At 43.9% G+C, this 24376-nt stretch overlaps 1 protein-coding gene across 5 annotated transcripts in view; it reads right to left on the reverse strand.

Annotated features, from left to right (window-relative positions):
• Window positions 1-24376, reverse strand: part of Itgb6 (integrin subunit beta 6) — a 131776-nt gene that overhangs the window by 19446 nt on the left and 87954 nt on the right. For all 5 annotated transcript variants that reach the window (XM_087900004.1, XM_087900003.1, XM_087900001.1 and 2 more), the window contains 4 exons: window positions 21246-21335; window positions 15935-16069; window positions 14991-15408; window positions 8157-8379 (listed from right to left, as the gene is read on the reverse strand). In XM_087900004.1, coding sequence (XP_087756130.1) covers window positions 8157-8379; window positions 14991-15408; window positions 15935-16069; window positions 21246-21335 — 866 coding nt within the window. The remainder of the gene's footprint in view (window positions 1-8156; window positions 8380-14990; window positions 15409-15934; window positions 16070-21245; window positions 21336-24376) is intronic.

The raw sequence follows: 24376 nt of genomic DNA on the forward strand, positions 1-24376 counted from the left end.
AGAGTTGGATGACTTCTAAGAGAATGCTAAATTGTTCTGACTCCTACTCCATACTCGGTGCTCCCTGAGTAAGCCTTGATGACAACATCTATTCTGTAGTGATGGCTCCTGATTGGCTAAGAAAAAAACACTTCAGTGTTTTAGCTATATTTTTGTTTCATATTTTGACATAATGGAGAGTTTATATCCATAAATATGACTAGAATCTAGGAAAATCATGAATTTCTTAACCCAAATGATCCATATCTCAGCAAGAATTCTAAGAATGATGGGTGCTCTTAATATATGTCAAATAGGATTATTCTAAAATTCAATTTTATATTGCTCTTTTTGAATAAGTATAAATCTTGGAAGTGTGTTTCTAAGGCTTAGGATTATAGCCTGGATCTTCATTAATTCAGGCTTCTAAATAAAAGATTGCTGCTTTTAGAAAGTATATTTCCAAGAATACAAGGAAATCCACTACTTTAAAGATGCCTATAGACAAAAGTAATATGTAGGCCTAGATTGTATCTTGTGCTACAAAGAACTTTACAAATAGATCCAGTTTGCAGTAGTACAAATCTGCAGAAGTGTCTGTGTGCATACACATGGTTGAATGGGTAGTCTTCAAAGGACTTAATCTTCATGCCCATGGGATGTCAGCTGAAACTATTTCCTTTGTTAGGACACCCAATCATAAAATTATTTCACTGTTGACTTCATAACTGCACTTTTTCTGTTATGAATCTTAATGTAAATATCTGATAAGCAGGATGTCCTATATGTGACTCCTATTGAGATTCGAGACCCACAGGTTGAGAACTGTTGCTCTCTAGGCAGGGCTTGGGTCAGCAACCATGTGAGAAGGAGAGCACAATCTTGTCTTGAAGCTGCTTTTGCGTTTTGAGTATTTCTGGGCAGGCTTGGTGGGGGCTTGGAGCACACTGTAGAGACCCTTCATCTGCCTTTGTGTGTCTTACTATGACTGCCCCAGCCATCTTGTCTATTCCCAGCATCCTCTACAGCCCCACTGTGACTGCAGCCCACATACCTCTGTTAATTACTTGAAAAGGAAATAGGGATTGGGCCTGGCTCAGTGGATAAGGAGCTTGGCATGCAAGTAAGAGGACCAGAGTTCAGATCTCCAGAGTCCACATAAAATCCAGGCAAGTGTGGCAGCCACCAGTAATCCCAGCACTCCGGAGGCAGAACAGGGGAGCTGTGGCAAACTGGCTAGCCAGATTATCTGGAATTGGAGAACTCTGGGTTCATAGACCCAATTCAATGAACAAAGGGGGAATGTGATCAAGGAGGACATCTGATGCCAAACAACTTCTTGCCTACAAGACCACTATAATGATTTCAGCCACAAGAAGGCTGATACTTCTGGGTTCTAGGGGCCATGCATGTGCAACAAGCCCTCAGGCAAAAGTGCCTAATGCCCCCCCCCCCCCGGGGATGATAAAGGGCCCTGTGTGACCCATGTGTGGCGTGGATTATATCACCCACGTATGACTCAGTTAAGCCCTTGTGTGCATGCATGAGGCCATCTGTGTATGACGTAGCCACATCAACCCCCTGTGCACATGCGCTAGGCAGCTTTTAAAAACTGGACATGCCATCTTCCTCCCTCTCTCTGCACACTGACTTCCCCAGACCTGTACATGCCCCCTCTAATAAACTCCTAAGCGGGTTTGTTGTGTGTTCCATGTTTCCTTCTCACACCAGGTAACTTCATTGGCGGCATGGCTTGGCTGGCTCTCCCGCCCTGAGCCCGGGGTTGGGATCTGGAACCAGGTATTTTTTCCACAACCATGTGTTCCATCTGCCTGAGCATGATTTCTACACACACCACCATTCTGATCAGCTTAACTCTTTCTCCGAACCTGAGGAATTGATCGTTGAGCTCATAGTAATTTTCTGGCGTTCCTAGAAATGGGGGAATAGCCTCCAACCACAGCCTTCATGACTACGGTAGAGCCCTTCACTGACATCAACTCTGGATTGCTTCCCTTATCTAAAATCATGTTTTGACAACCGTGGGTCAGTCCTCCCTTGACTGTAGGTAGAGGATGCTCTCCAAGCCCTGTGGTGTTTGCCGCCATTTTACACCCTGCTTATACAGGGGAGACATTCCCCATAAGCCTTGTGGTGTTGCTGTTTCCATGTTTTAGATATGGATAGCCATGGGTCATTATTATACATGCTACATATTTTTGCATTGTATGTTGTACAGTTGGCACCTGAGGTGGTCACCTAACACTTACAGACAGGCTGTCGCCTGGGTCAGACGATGCTAATGTTCTTCTGCTCCCTTCTTTGTAATTACATATATCGCCCAGGAAGAGGTGTTAATCCATGCTAGGGACAGAGCAGCCATAGTTGCAGACGTGACTTTAGTCCCGCTACCCCAGAAACAGAATGCTAAAGAACTTCCCCCTCAGTTTACCTTTGGATAGAAAAGCTGTTTTGAGAATAAACGTTTGTGATCTTCAGGATTTGAACGGACCCTGAGACTCCCTTCCGATAATGCTGTGTGACCTGTGCCTCAGTTATTCCTGTGCCTCCTCGGTGGTCCAGAGGGATAATTTACATTGGGGTTGGACCCTGACAGGTAGCAAGTCATCCAAGACCATCAATACAGCCTCCCTCCTGGGATGCATTTTAGAGCCCTGAAACCCCAGGCCATAATGCCCTACTTATAGATACCCACACTTGCCCATCTTTGTTTTTAAAAAAAAATATGGCCTTGTTACAATTTAGAAAACCATTTAAAGTGGCCGCCTAATGGCACTTTTGATCTGCTATTTATTTTACAGGAGCTTTCTAACTACTGTCAGCACACAGGCGAATGGAAGGAGTTTCTTTATATCCAAGCCTTTTACTACCTAAGCTCCAAGCCCCCCTTTCATGATATCTATATGATCCTGTCTAATAACCTACTTACTGAAGAGTGCAGGCAAGTTTGGGAACATGCCAGACTACATGCAGACGAGATTCGTCAAACACATGCAACACACCCTCCAGGGGCAGAGGCGGCGATCCCCGAGCAGGAACCACACTGGGACTATAACACTTCAGGTGGAATTTTAGCTAGAGACCGGTTTTTGGTTTGCCTCCTGGCAGGTCTCTGTAAGGCTAGCCTCAAGCCAGTAGACTATAATAAGTTAGCTCTCAGAGGTCATTCAAGATATGAAGGAAAATCCTTCTGCATTTTTGGAATGTGTCACTAACGCTCTGGTACAATATATACTAACTTACATCCAGAAACCACGGAAGGCAGTTATTCATGACTCATTTTTTTTTTCTCAGTGCTACCCTGACATTAAGGCTAAACTTAGACATTTGGAGAAAGGCCCCTTGACCCCATAGGCAGAAGTCTTAGAGGTGGCTTTTAAGGTGTACCATGGGAGGAATGACAAAGCCCGCAATCATCACTGTCACGTGTTAGCCACAGCCCTCTGGCTGACCAAGGCAACAGACCCCCCAATCCATGCTGTACCTGCTGCTCCCTTGCCCCCCAGAGCTTGAAAACCACCAGGCCTGGGTTTCAAATATGGTAGAACTGGTCACTGGGACCGAGCATGCCCTAATCCTCATCTTGGTCCCACGAGACCTTGTCCAAGATACCATAAGGAAGGACATTGGGCAGTAGATTGTCCCCGTGCATACAGTGGCACAGAGACATCAAACCCAGGAACTTCCTAAATTGACCTTCTAGGTCTGGCCATGGATGAGTGAAACTGTCTGGGCTCCTTTGAACCAACCACAAATGTCATCTTTAACAGGGAGTCACGGGTAAACATCACGCTATCAGGACAGCCCATCTCCTTTCTCTTGGACACTGGAGCCACATACTCGGTACTGAGGGAATTCTAGTTTCCCTATTGTCGGGGTAGGGGGACAGCCTTATCTACCTCAGCAGACCCCACCACTTAACTGTGTTTTTAGGAGTATTTATCTCACTCATTCATTTTCAGTCATGCCAACCTGCCTGGTACCTCTAATGAGAAGAGACTTTTTAGCAAAACTAGGAACTTCCATTTCATTTGCTCCTTCCATTCACCTTGCCCAGACTTGCCAGCAACTCCCTTTCTCCTCCTCCTAACCTCCCAAACTCCTAGCTCCAACGTCTTTTCCTCTATCAGCCTCTCAGGTGAACCCCCAAGTCTAGAGCACCCAAAACCCTTCTGTTGCTAAACACCATCTCCCCACTGATATCCAATTATAAGACCCTACTAAGTACATTACCCAAGCTCTCAGTACGCCCTCTCTCTCCAGAGCCTTAGGGAACTTAAGCCTCTTATCTCTGACCTTCTAGGAAAAAAGCTACTTCGCCCCACCTCTTTTCCTTTAAACAACCCTATACTTGCTGCTAAAAAAACCTAGCAGAACCTATTGCCTGGTTCAAGACCTCCAGGTCATTAGCTCTTCAGTGGTCTCTCTTCAAATGTTCTTGTTAAGATGTCACAGGAGCGTCACCTTGACTGGGTGAAACTTTTGCCTCTGGCCCTTCTTAGGCTTAGGGCTCTCCCCAAAAGCCCCCTTTCCATCTCAGCCTTTGAATCATGTATGGGCAGCTGGTTTTAGCCCCCGGCCTTTCACCTAAAACCTCTCCCTTTCCGGATCACCTGCTTACTCCGCTAATATCCATCTTCACTCCCTCTTATGGGATTTTACTGACTACTCATTACCTCAGTCATGTGCCAATTTATGCCAACCACCAATTAAAATAGGAGATCAAGTACTATTCTATCCCTCAGACCAATGCCCCTCACCCTTTTCCCTTAAATGGTAGGGCCCCTTTAAAGTAATTCTTGTAAATCCCACAGCTGCCAATCTTGAGGGACTCTCTCATTGGATCCACCTGTCTCACCTTAAACCTTTTACTCTTCCAGCTCAAGATACCCCTTGTATATGGTAACTCAAACAGGGCCCTGTTCTCTTAAGTTCCAGAGTATACCAAGATCAGCTCCAGTTCAAGAAAAATAAAAGTCTCATCACTGTACTCAACTCTCCTGTGCCAAAAACTCCATATCCTCTCCCTCTTCCTCTTTCTCCTGTCTGCTTTACCAGCTTCTCTATATCTCCAATGTCATGCTTAAATTTCCAGTTAACCCCTCAGCTGTTATTACAGGGACCATCATTAAACATAGAGCCGGAGGTACAAGAATTGCCAAAAGCCCAGGTGGTAAGGAACAATAATGAGTTTGGGGACATTCACAGCTCCAGACTCACAAAACAGACTTTATCATAACAGGTTTATCACTGACTGCAGCAGTGTCTCATGGCTGTTAAGGTAATACCATGATGCTAAAGACAACAAGTGCCTTAAGATTTGCTTCAGGTAAAACATTGAGGGATCTAATCATTCCCCTTTCCAGTAATTCCCCCTTCTTTTCCTACCTCCTCCCCACCATCTTTTATTCCAACACAATACCACTGTAATTATAAGCTTTTAACAGGTCTAAAATTTATTTGTTTTCAGACATTTTTTTTCATAAACTCCAGGGAGCCAGTTGGACCTATTTAAATGGATCGGACTCACCCAGAATAAGTGTCATTTGTTTCTTCCCTTAACATTCCTTGTCTCAGAATCCCCTGGAAAATTCCCTCCTCCACCCCCTGCAAAAAAAAAAAAAAACCCTCTATCTTCCATCTTGGAACTCTCCTCCCTTAATCACCGGGATCTAAAACTTTTTTCCAGACATAATTTTCTGCCTTTCCAACATCTTGTGAGGTCCAAGGTGCCAGCCAGCCTGTTCCACAGAGCCTGGAAAAAACACAAAAGTCACCGGCCACCCAAGTCAAGTTTCTCAACTCTCCGACACCCACAAAATCAGTAGGAAGGAGTCACGAGAGACCTTAAGATGCCCCGTTCCCATCCATTAAAGACCCCAAACTCCCTAAATTTGTATAATAAACAAAAGGAATGTAATGATTTCAGCCACAATAAGGCTGATACTTCCGGGTTCTAAGGCCATGCATGAGCAGACAAGCCCTCAGGCAGAAGTGCCTAATTTCCCCCGGGGATGTTAAAGGGCCCCATGTGACCCACATGCAGTGTGGATTATATCATTCACATATGACTCAGCTAAACGCTTGCACGCATGCATGAGCCCTGTCATCTGCGTATGACAAAGATAAGTGAACTCCCTGTGCACATGTGTTAGGCAGCTTTTAAAAGTTGCATGCGTCATCTTTCTCTCTCCGCACACTGACTTCCCCTGGCCTGTACACGTCCCCTCTAATAAACTCCTTAGCAGGTTTGTTGCATGTTCTGTGTTTCCTTCTCACTCGTGCCAGGTAATTTCAACCACCACACATGCACCAACATATGTGTACTATACACATACAAATATGTGCCCCCCACTACATACATATACATGTGCAAAACATAAAGTCCATTTCCATTAGGCCCTTAGCACATATGAATGTAGAAACCATAACTGTTAACTGCATGCCTATGACTTGTCACTATTTTTGGCATGCAGCATGTATGTAATGTTAGGTAAATGAACAAATGCCTGAGAAAAAGGAAGAATAGACTCATCTCAAAACTAACATCAAGATGCTGATTCCCAAATTGGAACAACCTCGATAATTGCTATAGAATATTAGTTGAAGATGTGTTATTTGTTTATGCTGTGGAATATCTGTTTAATGATGCAAAGATGTGTTGCTTTCTTTTATGTTGCATTTATTTAACTGTGAGCTGTATTACTTTGCTTGTCTAAAACTCCCAATTGATCTAATAAAGAGCTGAATGGCCAATAGCTAGGCAGGAGAAAGGACAGGCAAGGCTGGCAGGCAGAAAGAATAAATAGGAAGAGAAATCTGGGAAGAGAGGATTAGAGAAATGAGAAAAAGGAGAAGGAGGGGGCCAGCCATCCAGCTAACCCAGTAAACCACGGAGTAAGAAGTAAAGAAAGATATACAGAATAGAGGAAGACAAAAGCCCCGAAGCAAATGGGAGACAGGATAATTTTAGAAAATCTGGCTATAAACAAGCCAAGCTAAGGCCAGACATTCATAAGAAAGAATAAAGCCTCTGTGTATTTATCTGGGAGCTGCGTGGTGGGGCCCTCAAAAGAGCAAAGAGTAAAAACCAACTGGAAACAGTTAATTTTGCATCTTATAACCCTGATAAAAGACTAACTCATGTTGATGAAGAAGACGGAAGAGAAAAAGAATAAAAAAATTTCTTAACTTTACTTTTCTTTGTGGTGGTGACGCTGCGATTTAAACCAGAGACTCCTGCATGCTAGGCAGTCACTCTGTCACTGAACTACAACTGACATTTGAATTAAGCTCCCAGCTTGGCATGTGTCTAAGCTTGGCAGGGACAGTGACAGGAAGATCTTGACACCGGCTTGGTGGGTAACCACTGAAGGGGGGGGGGAATTGATTTCCTTCCTTATTTATATCACACATGCAAATGCCACCATCCCAGAAATGACTTAATGAAAGTATGGACTTCTTAATCCTGTTTGCTGCTAACCTGGCACACTGCGACCTCACAAGTCATTCAGAGACCTGCTTGAGGAGTCCAAGATTTGTTCCAATTCTGTAAAGTGAAGCTGCTAACCAGAAATCAGTTTTAATATAAAAATATAGGTGTGTTTAGTTTCGTTATTATCTTAATGCTATAAAAATGAAACCACAGTATATATGTATAATGATACACAGAGGTGCCAAAGTGTACCATAAGAAGAGAAGTGAAAGCCAAGATTGTCTTTCTTCTTCTGCCTCCTACGGTTTTACCAGAATGGGAACCACTTTTGCTAGGTCAGCTTCAGATCTCTAGATAAGAAGTTTGCCCAGTTTCCTCAGAAAAGGAACTGACCACCTGTGGGTGTCAGCAGGATATCTCCGGGGCATTCAACTGAGAGGCCATCTGATGCTATCAGTAAGGGACATCAGCTCCATTCTCAACCCCCACTCCCATCTTTAGCAGAAACCTGACATTGTGGTTTTGGATAATCAGGACAAGAGACAGGTGAGAGCTGACCTTCCAGGATGAGGACCACAGCGGCCCCTGGGCTATGAGCTTTGATGGCGGCTGGATGGAGACCAAACCCAGCTGAGACAATTAGGGGTTTGAGTTTATTTTAAACGTCATTTAAACTTCTGCGGAAACCTTGCCCCAGAAGAGAAGAAAGTAGAGACGTTACCGCTTAGAGTTACAAGGATCGCCGCAGGTGGGACAGCGTTCGCAGGTGGGTCCTGAGGCTCCAGGGTTCCTGCAGACACACTTGCCGCAGACGCAGTCCCCACGTCCACTGCACAGCACTCCGTCCTCAGATGCACAGGAGTCCCTGCTGGTTGTACAGTTGCAGTACTCGCCAGTCCAGCCTTCCCGGCACACGCATTCACCACAGTCACAGTCCCCGTTATCTGTAATAGAAACATAACATGTGCACTGCGCTGCTTATGATCCAAGCCACTTCCAAGATGGTTGGAGGGGATGGACAGAGAAAGAGGCAAGGAGAGAGACAGAAGCAATAGATGTATGGATGTATGGATGCATATATGTATGTATGTATGTGTGTATGTATGGATGGATGGATGCATGTATGTATGTATGGATGGATGGATGGATGATGAATGGATGGATGCATATATGTATGTATGGATGGATGGATGCATGTATGTATGTATGGATAGATGCATGGATGGATGGATGCATATATGGATATATGGATGGATGCATGCATGGATAGACAGGTATATAAATAAATAATAGACTGATAGATGGATGGACATATAGATAGATAGATGGATGGATGATAGAAAGACAGAAAGATGATAGATAGATGCTTTGTTGGCCATGTGCATTTACTAATTTGTTTCCTAACTGAAAATCACAGCAAACAGAATAAATAACTAGTCAAAATGAGATCATGCAGACAAGCCCATTGAAGCTCTTGGGCAAATTGTTGAGTTTTACGATGGAGATGAAGGACAGACCTGAAATAATGCCCATCCTTCTTTATCAGTGGTTCTCAACCTGTGGGTTATAGCCCCCACAGGGGTTGCACATCAGATATCCTTGCATATCACATTTGCATTATAATTCATAACAGCAAAATCAGAGTTATGAAGTAGCAGCAGAATAATTTTGTGGTTGGGGTCATCACAACACAAGGACCTGCTTTAAAGGGCTGGCAGCATTAGGAAGGCTGAGAACCACTGTTCTATATCACCCAAGGTGAATAACTGAAAAATCAGAAAGCACAGGAATAAGAAATCTGCTTTCACAATGGTTTTGGTCAGATGGAAAGTTCTAGCTTTATATCCCCATTAGCTATCCCATTGGTAGATACCAAGCATTGAAAAACTCATTATTCAACAGATTCTAACTGAGCATGTACTCAGCTTTTGTTGGACAAGAAAATGTGACAATGTAACAGACTTCCCATGCACAGAATGGAGTTGGCCCAGGTAATAGCAGGAGCAGAACCACCTTCCTCTGGAAAGGACTTAGAGAGATCACCTCGCTCATCCCTGAATCTCCCTATCCCTGGTAGATATCCCTGGTTCTAGAAAAGATGGAAAGCAACTGAGGGGGGTTCCCCTCTTCCCAGTGGGTTATCTGCAACACACCTAATTTCATTCACCAACTTTTCGACTGACTTTTAGCTCTTGTTTGTGGCAGGTAATGGAAATGAAGAGTCAACTATTGTTCCAGTCTTGTATCTGGCAACCAAGATTCAATAGCACAAGGTTACTGAATTTATGCTGTGGTGTGGGAGGCTGATGACCTATTACTACCAGTGCTAAGGATAATACAGTCAGCCTGAGAGTTTCTAAACTAAATAGGGCTTTGGGAAGGCTTTGATTGAAAGTGATGCTTGATCTGATTTTGGAAGCTAAGAGGAGTTAGAAGGAGGGAGTTGCATACGTTTCAGAGAGAGGATGACAGCCGGTGATGGAGATGTGTACAATAACCATAGCAGTTTCACAGGCCAGCGGCAATGGTGCAGATGGGTGTGGCAAATGAAAGATGGGAAGGCCCATGAAATGTCACAAGTGAGACAATGAGAAGCTGCAAGGCAAAAGAGTATTTTCCCAGAGGGTCACAAAATTTTATGTAAGGCAGTGACCTGATCAGATAGGATGTGTGTAGACATATCCTAATCCCACAGGGAGGTCAAATGAGAGGCAGGAAAGGCAGTTGCCATGTCTTGCAGAAGCAGAGACCTGACCCATGGGACCATTCCTGAGAACAGTGGTGAAAGGACAAACAATGTAAGTTGGAATGCTTGGAGCAGGGCATGATGGGTAATAATAGTACACCATGAAGAAGGAGAGATGGAGTCCTTGCTAGGCCAACGGGCTGGATAGCCAGCCGGTGGCATGGATCCATGACCTGGAGTGGAAGCTGGCTCCTGGTTACTGCCACACTCCAACACCTGGCATGCCCGGATCGCTTGTTGAATGACTGAATTGTTCTAGAACAGGAAAGTAGTGTTGGGTGGATGGGACAGTGAGTCTTTATGGCTCCGTTGAGTTTGAGAGAGAGAGGACTGTTGGATATCTTAGCAGGCAGTTGAAAAGAGAGAGATGAGCCAGAAGGAAGGCACTTGGGATCCATTAGGGAAAGGCTTCAGGTGAAGCAGTTGTGAATCAGGTCATCTAAGGCAAGCAGGCAGAACATAGAACGCTCTGGAGCCCATCAGCTTGTAAAACGTGGACAGAGGAAAAGCTCCTCACAGGGGAGGCTGAGAGGAGAAGGAAAGTGGGAGCAAGGCCGCTGCCCAAGCCCAGAACAGACTCAGATGACAGGAGGAAGAGCCTGGGATGCTGGTGAACAAGGATACTTAGAAGGGAGTTGCATTCAGAGACAGAGAATGGCAGGAGGCGGTGGAAATATACACACCAATCATAGTATGTTCACAAGGCAGAGTTGCTAGTGCAGAATGTTTGGCACTCAAGAGCCCCTGCTGGTCAGGCCACAGAATGGTTTGTGAACCAGTCTAAATTGGCAAATAGTGTGTTTCAGGTAAGTATCCTTCCCATGCAGTTCTGAGCGCTTGCCAAGGATGCTAAACCAAGCATTTGGTGTTCCAAACAAATAGTATCCATTTACAAGCCTCCAGAAAAAATTATGGCACATATACAGGCAACTTGTAGCAGAAAGTTTTACCCTTCCAGCAAAATTTGCAATTACCTAAGTGGGTCTATACCCATGTTTACAGTGGTACCTGGCCCATAACTGAGCTCCACAAGGGCTGGTCAGAAGAAGGTTCCTAAAAACTATCTAGGAGGAAGAACTTGCGGGCAGAACCAGTTATCAATACTCAAAGTTCTATGCTTTTATTAAAAAGAAAGTAAAGATAAATGGTGCATGCTTTCTCTTGTAGAAGATGCCGGCGAGTTCACTATGGGACATGGACTGACTTTCCTCTTGCAGACTGGGTTCTAGTAGTTGGCTACGTTTCTGGCTGTGTCTGTGGGCCTTAAGAGACGGATGATAGCAGAGTCCATCATATGCTGGCTAAACCACAGAGCTTTCGAAGTTGCGTTCTGAATGCCCCTGGGATGTGTGTGGATTCTCTGTGTCTGATATCCTTCCCTCCCACTTCCCCAGGAAGAGGAACCATCTACGAAAGGGAGAAAAGCTCTGGGTTGTAATTTATTCTGAAAATCAGCACGGGGCATAAATGCACATTTCCAGATTATAGATTTCCGCTATACTTCTGTAGATAAGAATTCCTTGGCAGTTTAGAAAATCCTTCCTGGAACATTAAAAAAAATGACCACCACAACAAAAATATAAAATATGACTTTCTGAACTTAGAAACCCTCTATTCCACTGGCCTTTCAGGCCCATCATCTAGGTCACTGAAGGTGCCAGTTGAGGTCCTTGGGCAACAAACCACTGCAGTACCAGCTCTCGCCACCACAGTGCCGCCTTTATATTGGTCTCTTGTATAAGCAAGATGATAACCCAAGATCTAGGGAAAAAAATTACCAGGCTCTTTTCAGAGGGATAGATCATTCCGGAATGCCCCTGAAAAAATAACTCTCCGTGCATAATCACAAGGAGTTTCTTCTCTAATACCATTTGCCTGATATGGCTCCCAGTCTCTTAGAATCAAAACAGACTAATGGAATTTGGGCAAGGATAAACAGAATCAATGGGGCCTTCTATCTCTGAGTGCTCCGAGATGGATGAAAGAGACTGTATGACAAAGCGCGCCGTGATAAAAGCTTTTCAGAGAAGCAGCGCGCTGTCAAGTCGATTGCTGATGGCGTAAGTGAGATCCATGCAACTTGTGAGTGGCGTGTCTGGTGACTTCGGCCTGTCACGGCTGGGAGGATGGCATCAGGGAGGGAAAGTCTCCCTCCCTGATGCTGTGCCCAGTCCTGGACACACGGAGGCTGTCTTGCCAATCCTGGCTGGACTTGAATACTTGTTTGTACTTTCCTGTGCCTCTTAGAGGAGAAGGCACTCAAGTGTGAAGGAACTTGGCACTGACCGAGGTTTCTGAGTGCAGCTGAAGAAATCTTGTTTCCTAAAGAGAATTTCTTGCGATTCCTGCATCTGATTTGAAGAATGTCATTATTGTCTGATCTTCCTAACTATACAGTGTATAGGTTGAGTAAACTCTTTTGAGTATATTCCTGATGCTCTACACACATTTTTAGAAAAGAAAGAAATGGGGGTGGGGACCGCTGTGTTGTAGAGCATGCGCCAGCAATTCCTGTTGTTTTAGATCTTTAAATGCAGGATTTAGTACTGGAATATTGGGAGGGTTACTATCCCCATTAGATTAGATTAGATTATGTTCCAGTTGGGGCTCTCAAAAAGATTTTCATGTGTTTTACTAAAAAGGCAGTGTGAGCGCCTGGCAAACGTATCCTTCCTACTGTGTGAGGAAGGCTTTGACATTGGCTAGCTTCTTGTCACCTACAGGTTGTGTCCTGCCAAAATCCAGTAAAATAGATAGATAGATAGATAGATAGATAGATAGATAGATAGATAGATAGATAGATAGCTGATGTGGGTTTGTACAGACGTGCTCTCTCTCTCTCTCTCTCTCTCTCTCTCTCTCACACACACACACACACACACACACACTGGAATCAGAAAGTGAAAGTTTGAATGAAAAGGGGAGGGAAATGTATGTTCTTCAAGGTAAATGCATTCATGTGGTTTTCAAAAACACTTGGAATTCTTTGAGCCTTTCTTCCTTCCTCCTTCTTTTGTTAACTTCTTTCCTTCTGTCCTTCCTTCCTTCTTTCTTTCCTTTATTTCTTTCTTTTCATCTCCTTCTTTGTTTTTTTTGTTTGTTTTATTTATTTGTCTCATTACCTTCAGCTTCTGATTCTCCCACTTCAACCTCCTGATCCCTGAGAAAATTAGTCTTTTCTTTGTTTCTGACGTTGATTTGGAAATAAAACTTGCTTAGTTTTCTGTAAAGATGATGTTCCATTTTGTTGAGACCACTGCTTACATCATGGGGTAACCAGGGTGTCTAAGTTTAATCAAGAGCCAATTAAAACTTCAAATTTAAAACCATGTCAACATAGCTGCAGCTCCTGCCAGAGTAGGTTATCATTAAATACGTGTATCAGAATAATTTTGAATTGTGTTTGATGTAGCATCTTCCCCCCCTCTTTTTAAAAGGCTCATTTTCAACTGCTTGCTTTTCTTATTTGTACATATGTGTCTGTGCACACAAGTACAGGTGCCCACAGAGGCTAGAGGGATTTGACCCTCTGGAGCTGGAGTTACAGGCAGCTGTGGGTCACCTGACATGGGTGCTAGGAATTGAGCATAGGTCCTCTGAATGTGCTAACTGCTGAACCCCTAAAACTTTATTGTTATTATCTGTATTCATGTGTATGTGTATCAGTGAATGCCACATGTGTGTGGGTGTTCATCGAGGCCAGAAGAGGGCATCCGAGCCCATGGAATGGGAGTTACAATTAAAAGCCATCTATCAAGAGCCCTAGGAACCAAATTCAGGTCCCCTAAAGAAGAGTATGTCCTCTTAATCACAAAGCCATCTTTCCAACATCTATAGCCAATTCTTTTTGTTGTTTGTTTGTTTTGAGAGAGATGGGAGTCTCGTTATGAAGTCTTGGCTGGTCTGAAACTCACAGTGTAGACCAGGCTAGGCTTGAACTCATAGAGCTCTGACTACCTCTGCCTCTAAGTGCTGGCACTAAAGGCATGTGTGGGCCACCACCCCTGGCCTCTGTGGTGTGTTCTTACTGTGTTTCTGTATCTACAAGAGAAATAAAAGCACAGATATTTATATTTTAAACCTTTCTTGAAAGTTTCAAGGAATTCCAAGCTATTTTTGCCGTTCATTCATTTCATAGGCTCTCTTACAGGTGTGCTTGCCTGGCTTTACTTGGTCCAGTCCCTAACCTGGTATGTTTGGTGAGTATTCATGACCAGGTATGATATCGTCACCTGTAATCCCAGTGCTTGGGAGCCTGAGACAGGAGGACTGTGAGTCTAAAGATGGAGGGAGGAGGAACGGAGGTAGGGAAGAGGGGAGAGAGTGGGGAGAAAGAGAAAAAGAGAGAGGGAGGGTGGGAGAGAGGGATGTATGATAAGTGAAGGCCCTTAAATCTAATTAGCATTTCTGGGCCTTTTCCTTGATTCCGTTCTTTTGATAGTCTCTGTTAACTACTACTTCTTCATTTTTTTTCAAAGTAAAAGATATAAGAATAGGGTCAGACCCAGCACTTATTCTAGAAAAGTCTGGCAGACAGTGGAATTCAGATAATAGCCAGTTTTGTGGAACCTGGGTGGTAACTAGAAAGACAACATCTCCAACTTTTGTCTACTTCACCTTATGGAATAGCAATATTTAAATATAATGTAAATATAAGCTCCACGGACCCCAAAGGAATGTTAGACAGGCAGCAAACGCCAAGTCTAAGGATTCACCCACTGCAGCCATCGGCAAATATTTTATGAACAACCTCTAAGCCCAGGAACGCGAGGAAGGAATGAAAGGCGAAAACCCCGGTCCATAGCCTACCTCCACAGAGCAGGCCTTTGTGTCGCAGGCAGGAGAAGTTGTCGCACTGGCAGTAAGGTCCGTAGATGCTCCCGTAGGGCGATAAGTGGCAGATGCACTGCCCACAATAGCAATCACCTCTTCCACTGCACGAGGGCTGTCCCGGGGCCTCCTTGCAAGAGTCCATGCTGACCGTGTCCTCGCCGCACTCACAGTGAGGGCCCATGTGGCCGGGGTTGCAGGCGCACACCCCACACTGGAAGGAGCCGTTACCGTGGTGGCATTTAGAACTGTTGGCTTCTACTTCCCTCTGGCAGCGGCAGTCACATTCTGCCGTGACGAGGACATCCAGGGTGTCCCCCAGCCCCACGGGCTTTATGATGAGGCTTCGGCTCCTTTTCTCGCAGTTGGATATGCTCACGGTCACATTGAAGGATGCCTAGAAAAGAAAACGCCGGTTATCTGCTCCCTCCACCCAGCAGCCTATAGGACTTGGGACAAGGCTGGTAGAGACTGGCTTTGCCAAAAGCATTTAGTAGGAAAGGATTAAAATTTTCCCAAGAAGTCCAGCTTTAGCAAGTTGATCTAGTGTCAGACCCATCTGAATAGTATTTCTTTTTTTCCTCTTTCTTTCTTTCTTTCTTTCTTTCTTTCTTTCTTTCTTTCTTTCTTCCTTCCTTCCTTCCTTCCTTCCTTCCTTCCTTCCTTCCTTCCTTCCTTTCTTTCTTTCTTTCTTTCTTTCTTTCTTTTTTGCCTACTACTCTACGGGGATCTTCAGTGGACGGTGGAAGCCTGTGGGTCGTTCTGCAGGCCGGTGGGGGGCACTGACAGACGGTACAGAACTACTTGCCCTGGGCTGGGAATCGAACCTCGGTCCTCCGGCAGAGCGGTCAGGCGCTCTACCCCCTGTGCCGTCTCTCCGGCTCTGAATAATATTTCTAAAGATCTACTGGGTATCTACTTACCGTATCCCCAACTTTCATGTGGGAGCATTTCTTCTGGTTGGGGAGGATGATGCCATTGTTGCAGAGAGCTGTGAAAGACAGACTGAGTCCTTCTGTGTCTCCCAATACCTCCAGTTCCACCTCAGACCGCAGTTCCTTCAGTGTAGACAAGAAAAGGTTAAATGAAGTCTGAAGCAAAAATAAATCCTGCCAGAAGAAGAAACCGAATCAAATTGTGCTCATTAAAGGACAAAAGAAAGAACTAGGGAAATGGCTCCACGGGAAAGGCTTCTTGCTGTGGAAGTGTGAGGGTCTGAGTTCAAGTCTCAGAAACCATGTAAGGAGGGATCTGGAGCCTCTCATGAGATGGCAGGTAGAGACACAAGAAGCCCTGGAGGCTTTCTGGTGTATGTAGCAGTGAATTAACAAGAGACCCTGTCTGCAGCAAAGTGAAAGGTGAGAACCACACGCACAAGCGTGCTGGGGCACGTGTGAGTATGCTCACGCATGTTCACACATCATACACACATGGAGAAACAACTATACATTAATAAAACCAAATTGATATAAAATTCATCATTTCATTAATCAAGCAAGAATGTGATATATATACGTGATGTATATGTTATACACAGACACACACACATACATATATATATTTCTCAGACATCATCAATGCCAAGATATGCTATCTTACAGCAATTGAGCTATAAAAACATATCCAAGGGGGTTTTGCACCGTGTGTGACAGACATGTGACAGTCAATTATTGCCTGAAAGCTGTTTCATCCATTCTGGAGATTTCAGGAAATTCGCCAGACCTGGGTCGCATAGCTTGGTTTCAAAAAGATAATTATTTTGCTTATGTACCAGTGGTAAAATGTTACAATGGTATCCTTTATTTGAATGCATTGCTGTTTCTTAGTTCTCACAGAGCAGCCGGTGCTGCTTGGTGAGGAGAGAGGAACCGCATCCACCCCCCAACAATGACTATTTGCTTCACTGATAACAAATCTACAGCCTACTTCTTATTGGGCACATTTCTGCCTACATGACAACTTTTTGTCTCAGTGTTGAATCACAGTTCAAAGATTTTAAGCATGTTTTACAACAGCAACTACACAATGCTTAAAGTAGCAAAAATGCGTGTAATAACTCAAAAGGGCAGTAATCTCAATTGTGGATGAAGACTGTGATAGCCACCTGGCATAGGGTGGTGTAAAGACTTCAATAATTACCAAATGGATCTCTATTTGTTTTCTTACCAGCCTGCAGATCAAACATAGGGCCTGTGGCCTGCCACCCCAGTGCTCACTACTGAGTTACACCCTCCAACTCTCACTACTGAGTTACACCCTCCAGCTCTCACTACTGAGTTACACCCTCCAGTTCTCCCCACTGCTCACTACTGAGTTACACCCTCCAGCACTCACTACTGAGTTACACCCTCCAGCTCACCCCAGCACTCACTACTGAGTTACACCCTCTAGCTCACCCCAGCACTCACGACTGAGTTACACCCTCCAGCCCTCCAGGTTTTCAGCCTGTTGAAGTATGGTGTGTGTGAGAACTGCACCTTAAAGCTATTGGGAGGATTATTGTGCCTTGAATATCAAGGCAGATCTTGGCAGATGAAGGCGGGATTTCTGTTCTGGAAGGTTCTCAACTTGCCTTTTCTATTTCTTGACAAAACCAAACTATCAAACAACAAAAACACTTACCATACTGAGTTGAGTTATATTTCAACTCATTCTAAAGATTTTGAGTTCATATCTATTTTACTGTTGGCGTGTATCATTTATCCTGTCTGTCTGTCTATTTGCCTATGATACTGGTGGCTGAATGTGTTGGTAAGCACTCTACCATTGAGCTATATCCCCTTCCCTCACTTTTGACTTTACAAAAACACATTTGGCTTCAATTTTTTCTGAAGTATAATCTTGCCATCTGTACAGAAAGGTAATTCCACTTATTCCAAAACCTGGTATGTGTGTGTATGTGGTATGTGTGTGTGCAATAGTGCACATTTGTACATGTGTGTGCAGAAGCCACAGAACAAGTCGGTGTTGTTCCTCGGAGACCATCCACCTTGTCTTTTTTATTCCACCTTGTCTTTTGAGTCTGAGTCTCTCATTGGCCTCATACTCACCAAGTTGGCCAGGCTGACTAGCCAGTAAACTCCAGGGACCTGCCTGTCTCTGCCCTCACAAGAAAGGGATTGCAAGCGTGTACCTTCGTTTCCAGCATTTCTCTATGGGTTCTGGGGATCCAACATTAGCGCTCACGCTTGCAAGGTAAGCTCTTTTTTGAACAGGCTATCACCCCAGCCATCCAAAGTGTACTTATACGGGACTCATGAGGAATTAGGGAGAAGTCGTGCTGGAGAGAGTGGCAGAGGGAATCAGAAGCCACGTAAGGAAAGAGGAACGCGTGTGCTGGTGATGATAATAAGGACCAGCGGGTGGCATTGCCTAACCGAAGTGAGGAGAACCTCAGCATTGGAATAATTGAGTACTAGTGTGCAAATTTGACTGGGAATATTATTAACACGCATTTCCCAAGGAAAGAGTATAAAAGGTAATTTATATTTCTCATCATTTCACTCATTAATTTTTTTTAAAAAAAACATTTCCTACAAGGCTGGGCAAAGAACACAAATGAATTTCTTGCTAGAGATCAAATTCCAGTAGAGAAGCCAACCCTGGGATCACTGACACTCCAGTTGCCTTTAGTGTGTAATAAGGGAAGGAAGGAAGCTAGTGGGTGGGTAAGCAAGTGCACAACCAGTTTTAAGATTTTTTATATCAAGATGGCATTTAAGAATACTTAACTGATGTTTGTAGCCACAAATTGCTTGTGCCTTGCTAGAAGTTAATCAGAAGCTTTTTGCTTTCTCTCACTATATTCTTTCTTCATATAATGAAGAAGATATTCAGTCTATAGTTTCCTCCATTTGCAAGTCTTTTTCAAAGATATTTAAGAACAACAGAGTAAAAAAGTAATAAGTTGAGACAAATGTCACAATTTCTTGCACACGTCACCTCGTAGATCACACTGCTCCAACAAGAACTCCAGGATAATGTAACTCAGCAGAGTGATAGGTGCTTCTTGTTTTATTTTACATACATGAGTGTTGTTTTGCCTGTATGTGTGCCTGTGTACCGTGTGTGTGCCTGGTGCCAGTGGAGGGCAGGAAAGGGCATCAGATCCCCCTGGAACTGGAGCTACAGATGGTTGTGGAATGCCACGTTGGGAATCAAATCCAGATTCTCTGCAAGAGTAGCCAGTGTTCCTAACCCCAGAGCCATCTTTCCAGCCCCAAGCCTTGGTATTTTTTGAGTATTTTTGGTATTTTTGAGGCAGTAAATAACAATCCAAGATTCCATTCAAATGTGTAATGACTTAACCTTAGCTACCTTGTAAATTGTGTGAGCAATTTGGGAATGCAAAGTGAGATATACCCTGAAACAGAGCAAGTAGGGGTGTGGAAGGGGTTGGATGATGGGGTGGCTAAACATTTTTGACAATCCTGTTTCCTCATTTGCCTAATTTCTTTGAAGTGGTTAGCAGTCAACACTTTTGAGAGAATAAAGTTAAAGAAAATGAAAAGCGTTATAATCCAGTGGAGAATTGTTTTGTGATTCTTTTTGATTTTACACATTAGAACTTTAATTAGTGCATGAGAATGGGGAATGGGGGAGGGGTGTTTCTGTGAGTTTTGTTGACAGTTCTTCCTGTCTGGAAGAATTTTAAGGATGAGCTGACATGGTGATTAATTTTTGATGAACGCTAAGAAAGCTGCAATATCTGAGCATTGCTAGGAAGGGAAATCCTCAACATTGGACAGTTTTAGTGGAAATAACTGTTTTTCACTCTCTGAAAAATGACATTTTTGTGAAGGGCCAGCTTGCCTTCCTTCTTGTTGCACAAGTTTCAGAATTGGTGGGGTGTTGTCAAAATCACACGGAAGGTATCTTTCTCTTCCAAACACGTTTCTTCCCTTCCTCTGAATGCCTACAGGGTGTCTGTGAAAGGAATCTGAGCAGGACAAGCTTTTCTAAAAGCTTCTCAGGTAACTCTGGCCTGTTATTTAATCAAGGAACACTGGCTTGGCAGACACCCAGTATTAGTGTATGTCATTATGTATGGGTCATGAATGTGCAATTTCCAAACATCAATAATTTGGAGAATTTAGTTCATTCATTATTAGGTAAATACTTTTTGAAGAAAGACTAGAGAGTTACTGATCTCTAAAAGTTTTTATGTCTGTTCAAATTGGATTATTATTGTTGTTGTTGTTGTTATTTTTCAGTCAGGAAGGGAAAATAGTATTTAGAACCAAAATAAAAACAGCAGTGGCAACCCAGTATTGACCAACTGAGTTAGACAATGGGGACACAGAAAACACAGCAACCTCATCTGTATGCCTTTGTCGAGGAGGGGAATTCAGTCCTCAGAATGGCTTCACAAGTCAATGCAAATTAAATAAATAAATAGATCAACCGATCTGCGTCTATCTTGTGCTTTTCCCTGTTTCTGTGATAAAATACAGTGATAAAAACAACCTAGGGGGCAAATGGTTCATTTCAGCTCCAAGTTCCAGGATACAGTGGGAAGCCCAGCCTCCCGGAGCTTGAAAGCTACCATGTGATATGTGGCATGTGTCAGAGGAGAGCCTGTCTCACTTTGCTCCCTAGCTCTTGGCCCGACTGCTCCACTGTGATAGACTCCGACCAGAAACTATGAGCCCAAACCAAGCCTTTCTCCCTTAAGATGTTTTTCCCGGGATGTCTTATCAGAGCAACAGGGAAAGAAGCTCAGACGGGGCCCTCCACTCCTCTGGAGATACAGAATAGGAAACCTGATACAACAAGGGCTTGGTATTTTGGTTTGGGGTCAGGCCTTGCAGTTTTGTTTGTGTTTGATCTGCTCTCCTTTGAAACTGTGGAACTGGTTCCACCATAAATATTACTCGCTGGCAATTTATGCTGTTTTTTGTCTGCTTGTTTTAGCAGAGAGGAGTACCGTCACAACTCCAAGTCTTTTTGGTTGTATTCAGGCTTTGCGGGAGGCCACGCTTCTGCAGGCCACTATTCTACAACAAGCCTCAGTTGGGGTCAGGACTTGGTTGTTCTACCTGCTGCTCCATTGGGGAAGATGGGTGAAGTAAATAGAAATGTATTTTTAGCTGCATGAATGCAGAGGGATTTTCTCTGGATGGGCAGCCCTCCTACAAACAAATGAAAGTGTGTTTCGCTACCTACGTCTTAGTGTCTAGATGCCAATGGAATGCTGAAAAGGAAGCCAACTGCTCGCAAAGTGAGATAGCATACTTCATAAGCCGAGATGATCAGCTGAAGGACGTTCCCAGAGTCTTTCTGCAGCAGTCCGACGGTCGCCCCAGGGATGAGTTTCGCATAATTCTGTAGACAACAACAAAAGAACAGGGAACCAATCAATTTTGATTGCTATTAACATCAGACATGTTAAGGGCAGAGTTCAATTTGCTGTCTGTGATCCCTTCTATTTAACTCGCCTCAGGAAAGCAGGCTCCCAGTAGATCTAAGATGCCACTGGAGAAATCCAGGGACTAGGTTTGCCATACTCCACAGCTGGGATTTGTATCACGTCCTAATAAGATTTATATAACATCCTTTTTCCAGAAGTTTTGGGAGGGCCTCCATAAATGTCTCCTCTTTCTTGTCCCGTTGTTGTAGAAACCAAATTTTGGTACACAAGGGGGCAAGGAGAGAATTGGGTTGCTTAAGGGTCTAGAGCTCTTAATGAGCAATCAGTTAATAGAGAAAAGAAATGAACGCTTGTGCTTGCATGCTATTAATTCCCCACTTCTACCTCTAATCAGCAACCCTACAGGGAGTCAGAACAGTCCTAGAGTTGGGGGGGATTGAGCCTTTCTGCATCATTATTGCTTAGAAGCAATCCTAAGCGGTCCGCATTCTCCACTAACATTGACTGTCGTGAGATATCCTTTCCACCTGGGGAGGACTGCCACTATGGGCTCATCAATAGCCTAGGCAAGGAGCACGGCCAAGAGATAAGGTATTGCTAGGAGCAAGCTGTCTAGCCACATGACTGTTCTCTTCTTTTAAGTTTTATGTTGCAAAACTTCATTTTCAAATTAAAAGTGTGGTGTGTGTGTGTGTGTGTGTGTGTGTGTGCCTTCCTCTATTGTTCTCCATCTCATTTATTGTCTTGGTGTGTGTGTGCACATTTTCATGTGCCCATAGGAGTGTGTGTGTTTTTGTGTGTATGTGTGTGTGTTTGTGTGTGTAGGCTTGGGCTTGATGTCAGGAATCTTTCTAAACCATTATCCATCTTATACACAGAGTCAGGATCTCTGATTGAACCCAGAGGTTATTATTTGGTTAGTTTGGATACCCAGTGTGATTCAATAATTCTCTCACTCTGCTAGGATTCAAAGCAAGCTTCTAATGTTTATCCAGCTTTTCTATAGATTCTGGGACTCTGAACCCCCATATACGTGAGCTATCTCCCTGACCCTTTTAACCTGATTTTGTTGAGACAGGCTCTATCATTGGAACATGAGCTTGTCCAGTTGGCTATGTTGACTAGCTAGCAAGCTCCAGGGAGCCTTTGCCTTTGCCTCCCCAGTCCTGCAATTGCAGGTACCTGCGGCTGCTCATAACCCTTTTTGTTGGTTTGTTTGCTTGTTTGTTGGTTGGTTCTGAAGAGCTGAATCCAGTTTCTCAAGCTTGCAGAACCAGTGCTTTGCCGACGGAGCCATCTCCACAACCCCAGGAGGGAAGTTTTCTGAAACATTTGTTGTTCATCCCTGCCTTCTCTTCAACAGAGACTTTCAAGAATACACCGACGCTATTTTTTTTTAAAGAAATGAAGTTACACTTTCAATACTAACTACAATTCTACTATCATCAAAGTCTTCCATAATCCACAGAGAAGTCAAGCATGGTAGAAAATACCTGGGATTTTGTGAACCTGGGGAGGCCAAGGTGGGAGTTTTGAGGTCAGCTTGGCCTACACAGCAAGTTTCAACACACACACACACACAGACACACACAGACACACACAGACACACACACACACAGACACACACACACACACAGACACACACAGACACACACACACACAGACACACACACACATACATCTCAATTTCAATTTCAAAAAAAAATAAAACAAAAATTAAGAAAAGAAATTAAAAAGATTCCAGAACCATCAACCACAGGTAGGCACCACCCACAATGGCTGGGCCCTCGTCCACCAATTACTCATTAAGAAAATGTCTTACAGGCTTGCCTATTGCCCAGTCCTCCCAAGTTGCTTTTGGTCATGGTGTTTCATCATAGCAATAATGACTCTAACTAAGACACCATCTTATTCCAAAGATGATTGAAGTGGTTTAAGAAATACACAAAACTTAATTAGAACAATTATCATTAATTACAATAGTGACTATAAGAAGTCGGGCCCAGCGGGAAGAAGCAGAGAAATTGTAAAGAGTCAGTGTCAGGATGCAGAGGACCTGGTGGCCCCAGGGAGCTGTCAGAGGGGTGCCCCTGGGGAAAGCCTAGCTTTCTCCACCTCTAGTACGGGAATAATGGGCTTCAGTTTTGCGTGTGGATTTTGCAGCAATCCACTTACTCCTGTATTCATGGTCACCGTTGCTGGAATCTGAACTCTCAGATGGGCCACCTGCTGCCACTTTGGCACTGCATCTTTGTATTGAGGGGGCCGAAGGGAGCCATGGCAGGTGGCATACCCCATCCAACTTCTTCCATTCACATCATATTAGAGAAGGCCCTTCCAGTTCTCGGAGTAAGGGAGAGCGTGTGAAAATGGAGGAAGGCCCTGCTTCGCTGGCTTACCTCTTCATATAAACACATGTCACAAAGGGCCGTGAAGTAGGAGGCTGTGGTTAATAGCAAATACCTAAACAGGAACTTGAATTCCACTCAAAGCAGAGCCAGAATGTGTGTGGATTTGCCTGATCCTAAAAGAGAAAGTTGTGGAAACCTTTGTTCCTGACCAAGAGAGATTTAGATCCTTTGGAAGAGGAATTTCAAGGTCCTTAGCTGGGCATGGAACTTGAAGGCCATCTTAGCATCCCCACGGATGAGTTAAGATGAGCTGTTGTAGTTTTGCAAGCACTGATTCAAGTGGCTCTGAATTTGGGGTTAATTCCTGGCTAATAACGCGGATTCCCTCTGCTTCCTAAAGCCTAATTACGATCCTGCATGAGGTATGACATTTGGCATTTGGCTATTAGGACAAGTGGCTAATGTTAATCGCGCTTGCTGATTGCCACTAGAGCCAGGGTACAAAGGAGCTGGCAGCCAGTAACAGTAGCCGGGGGTGACACTGATAATTATATAGAAGAAAACTATTCATTAATTTTTGAATGCTGATTTTTCCCCCCAAACTATTTCAAATAATTAACTAAAAACATGACAGCTTGGCTTAG

Source organism: Myodes glareolus, chromosome 21 (assembly GCF_982192425.1).
Source record: "Myodes glareolus chromosome 21, mMyoGla1.1, whole genome shotgun sequence".
NCBI lineage: Eukaryota > Metazoa > Chordata > Mammalia > Rodentia > Cricetidae > Myodes > Myodes glareolus.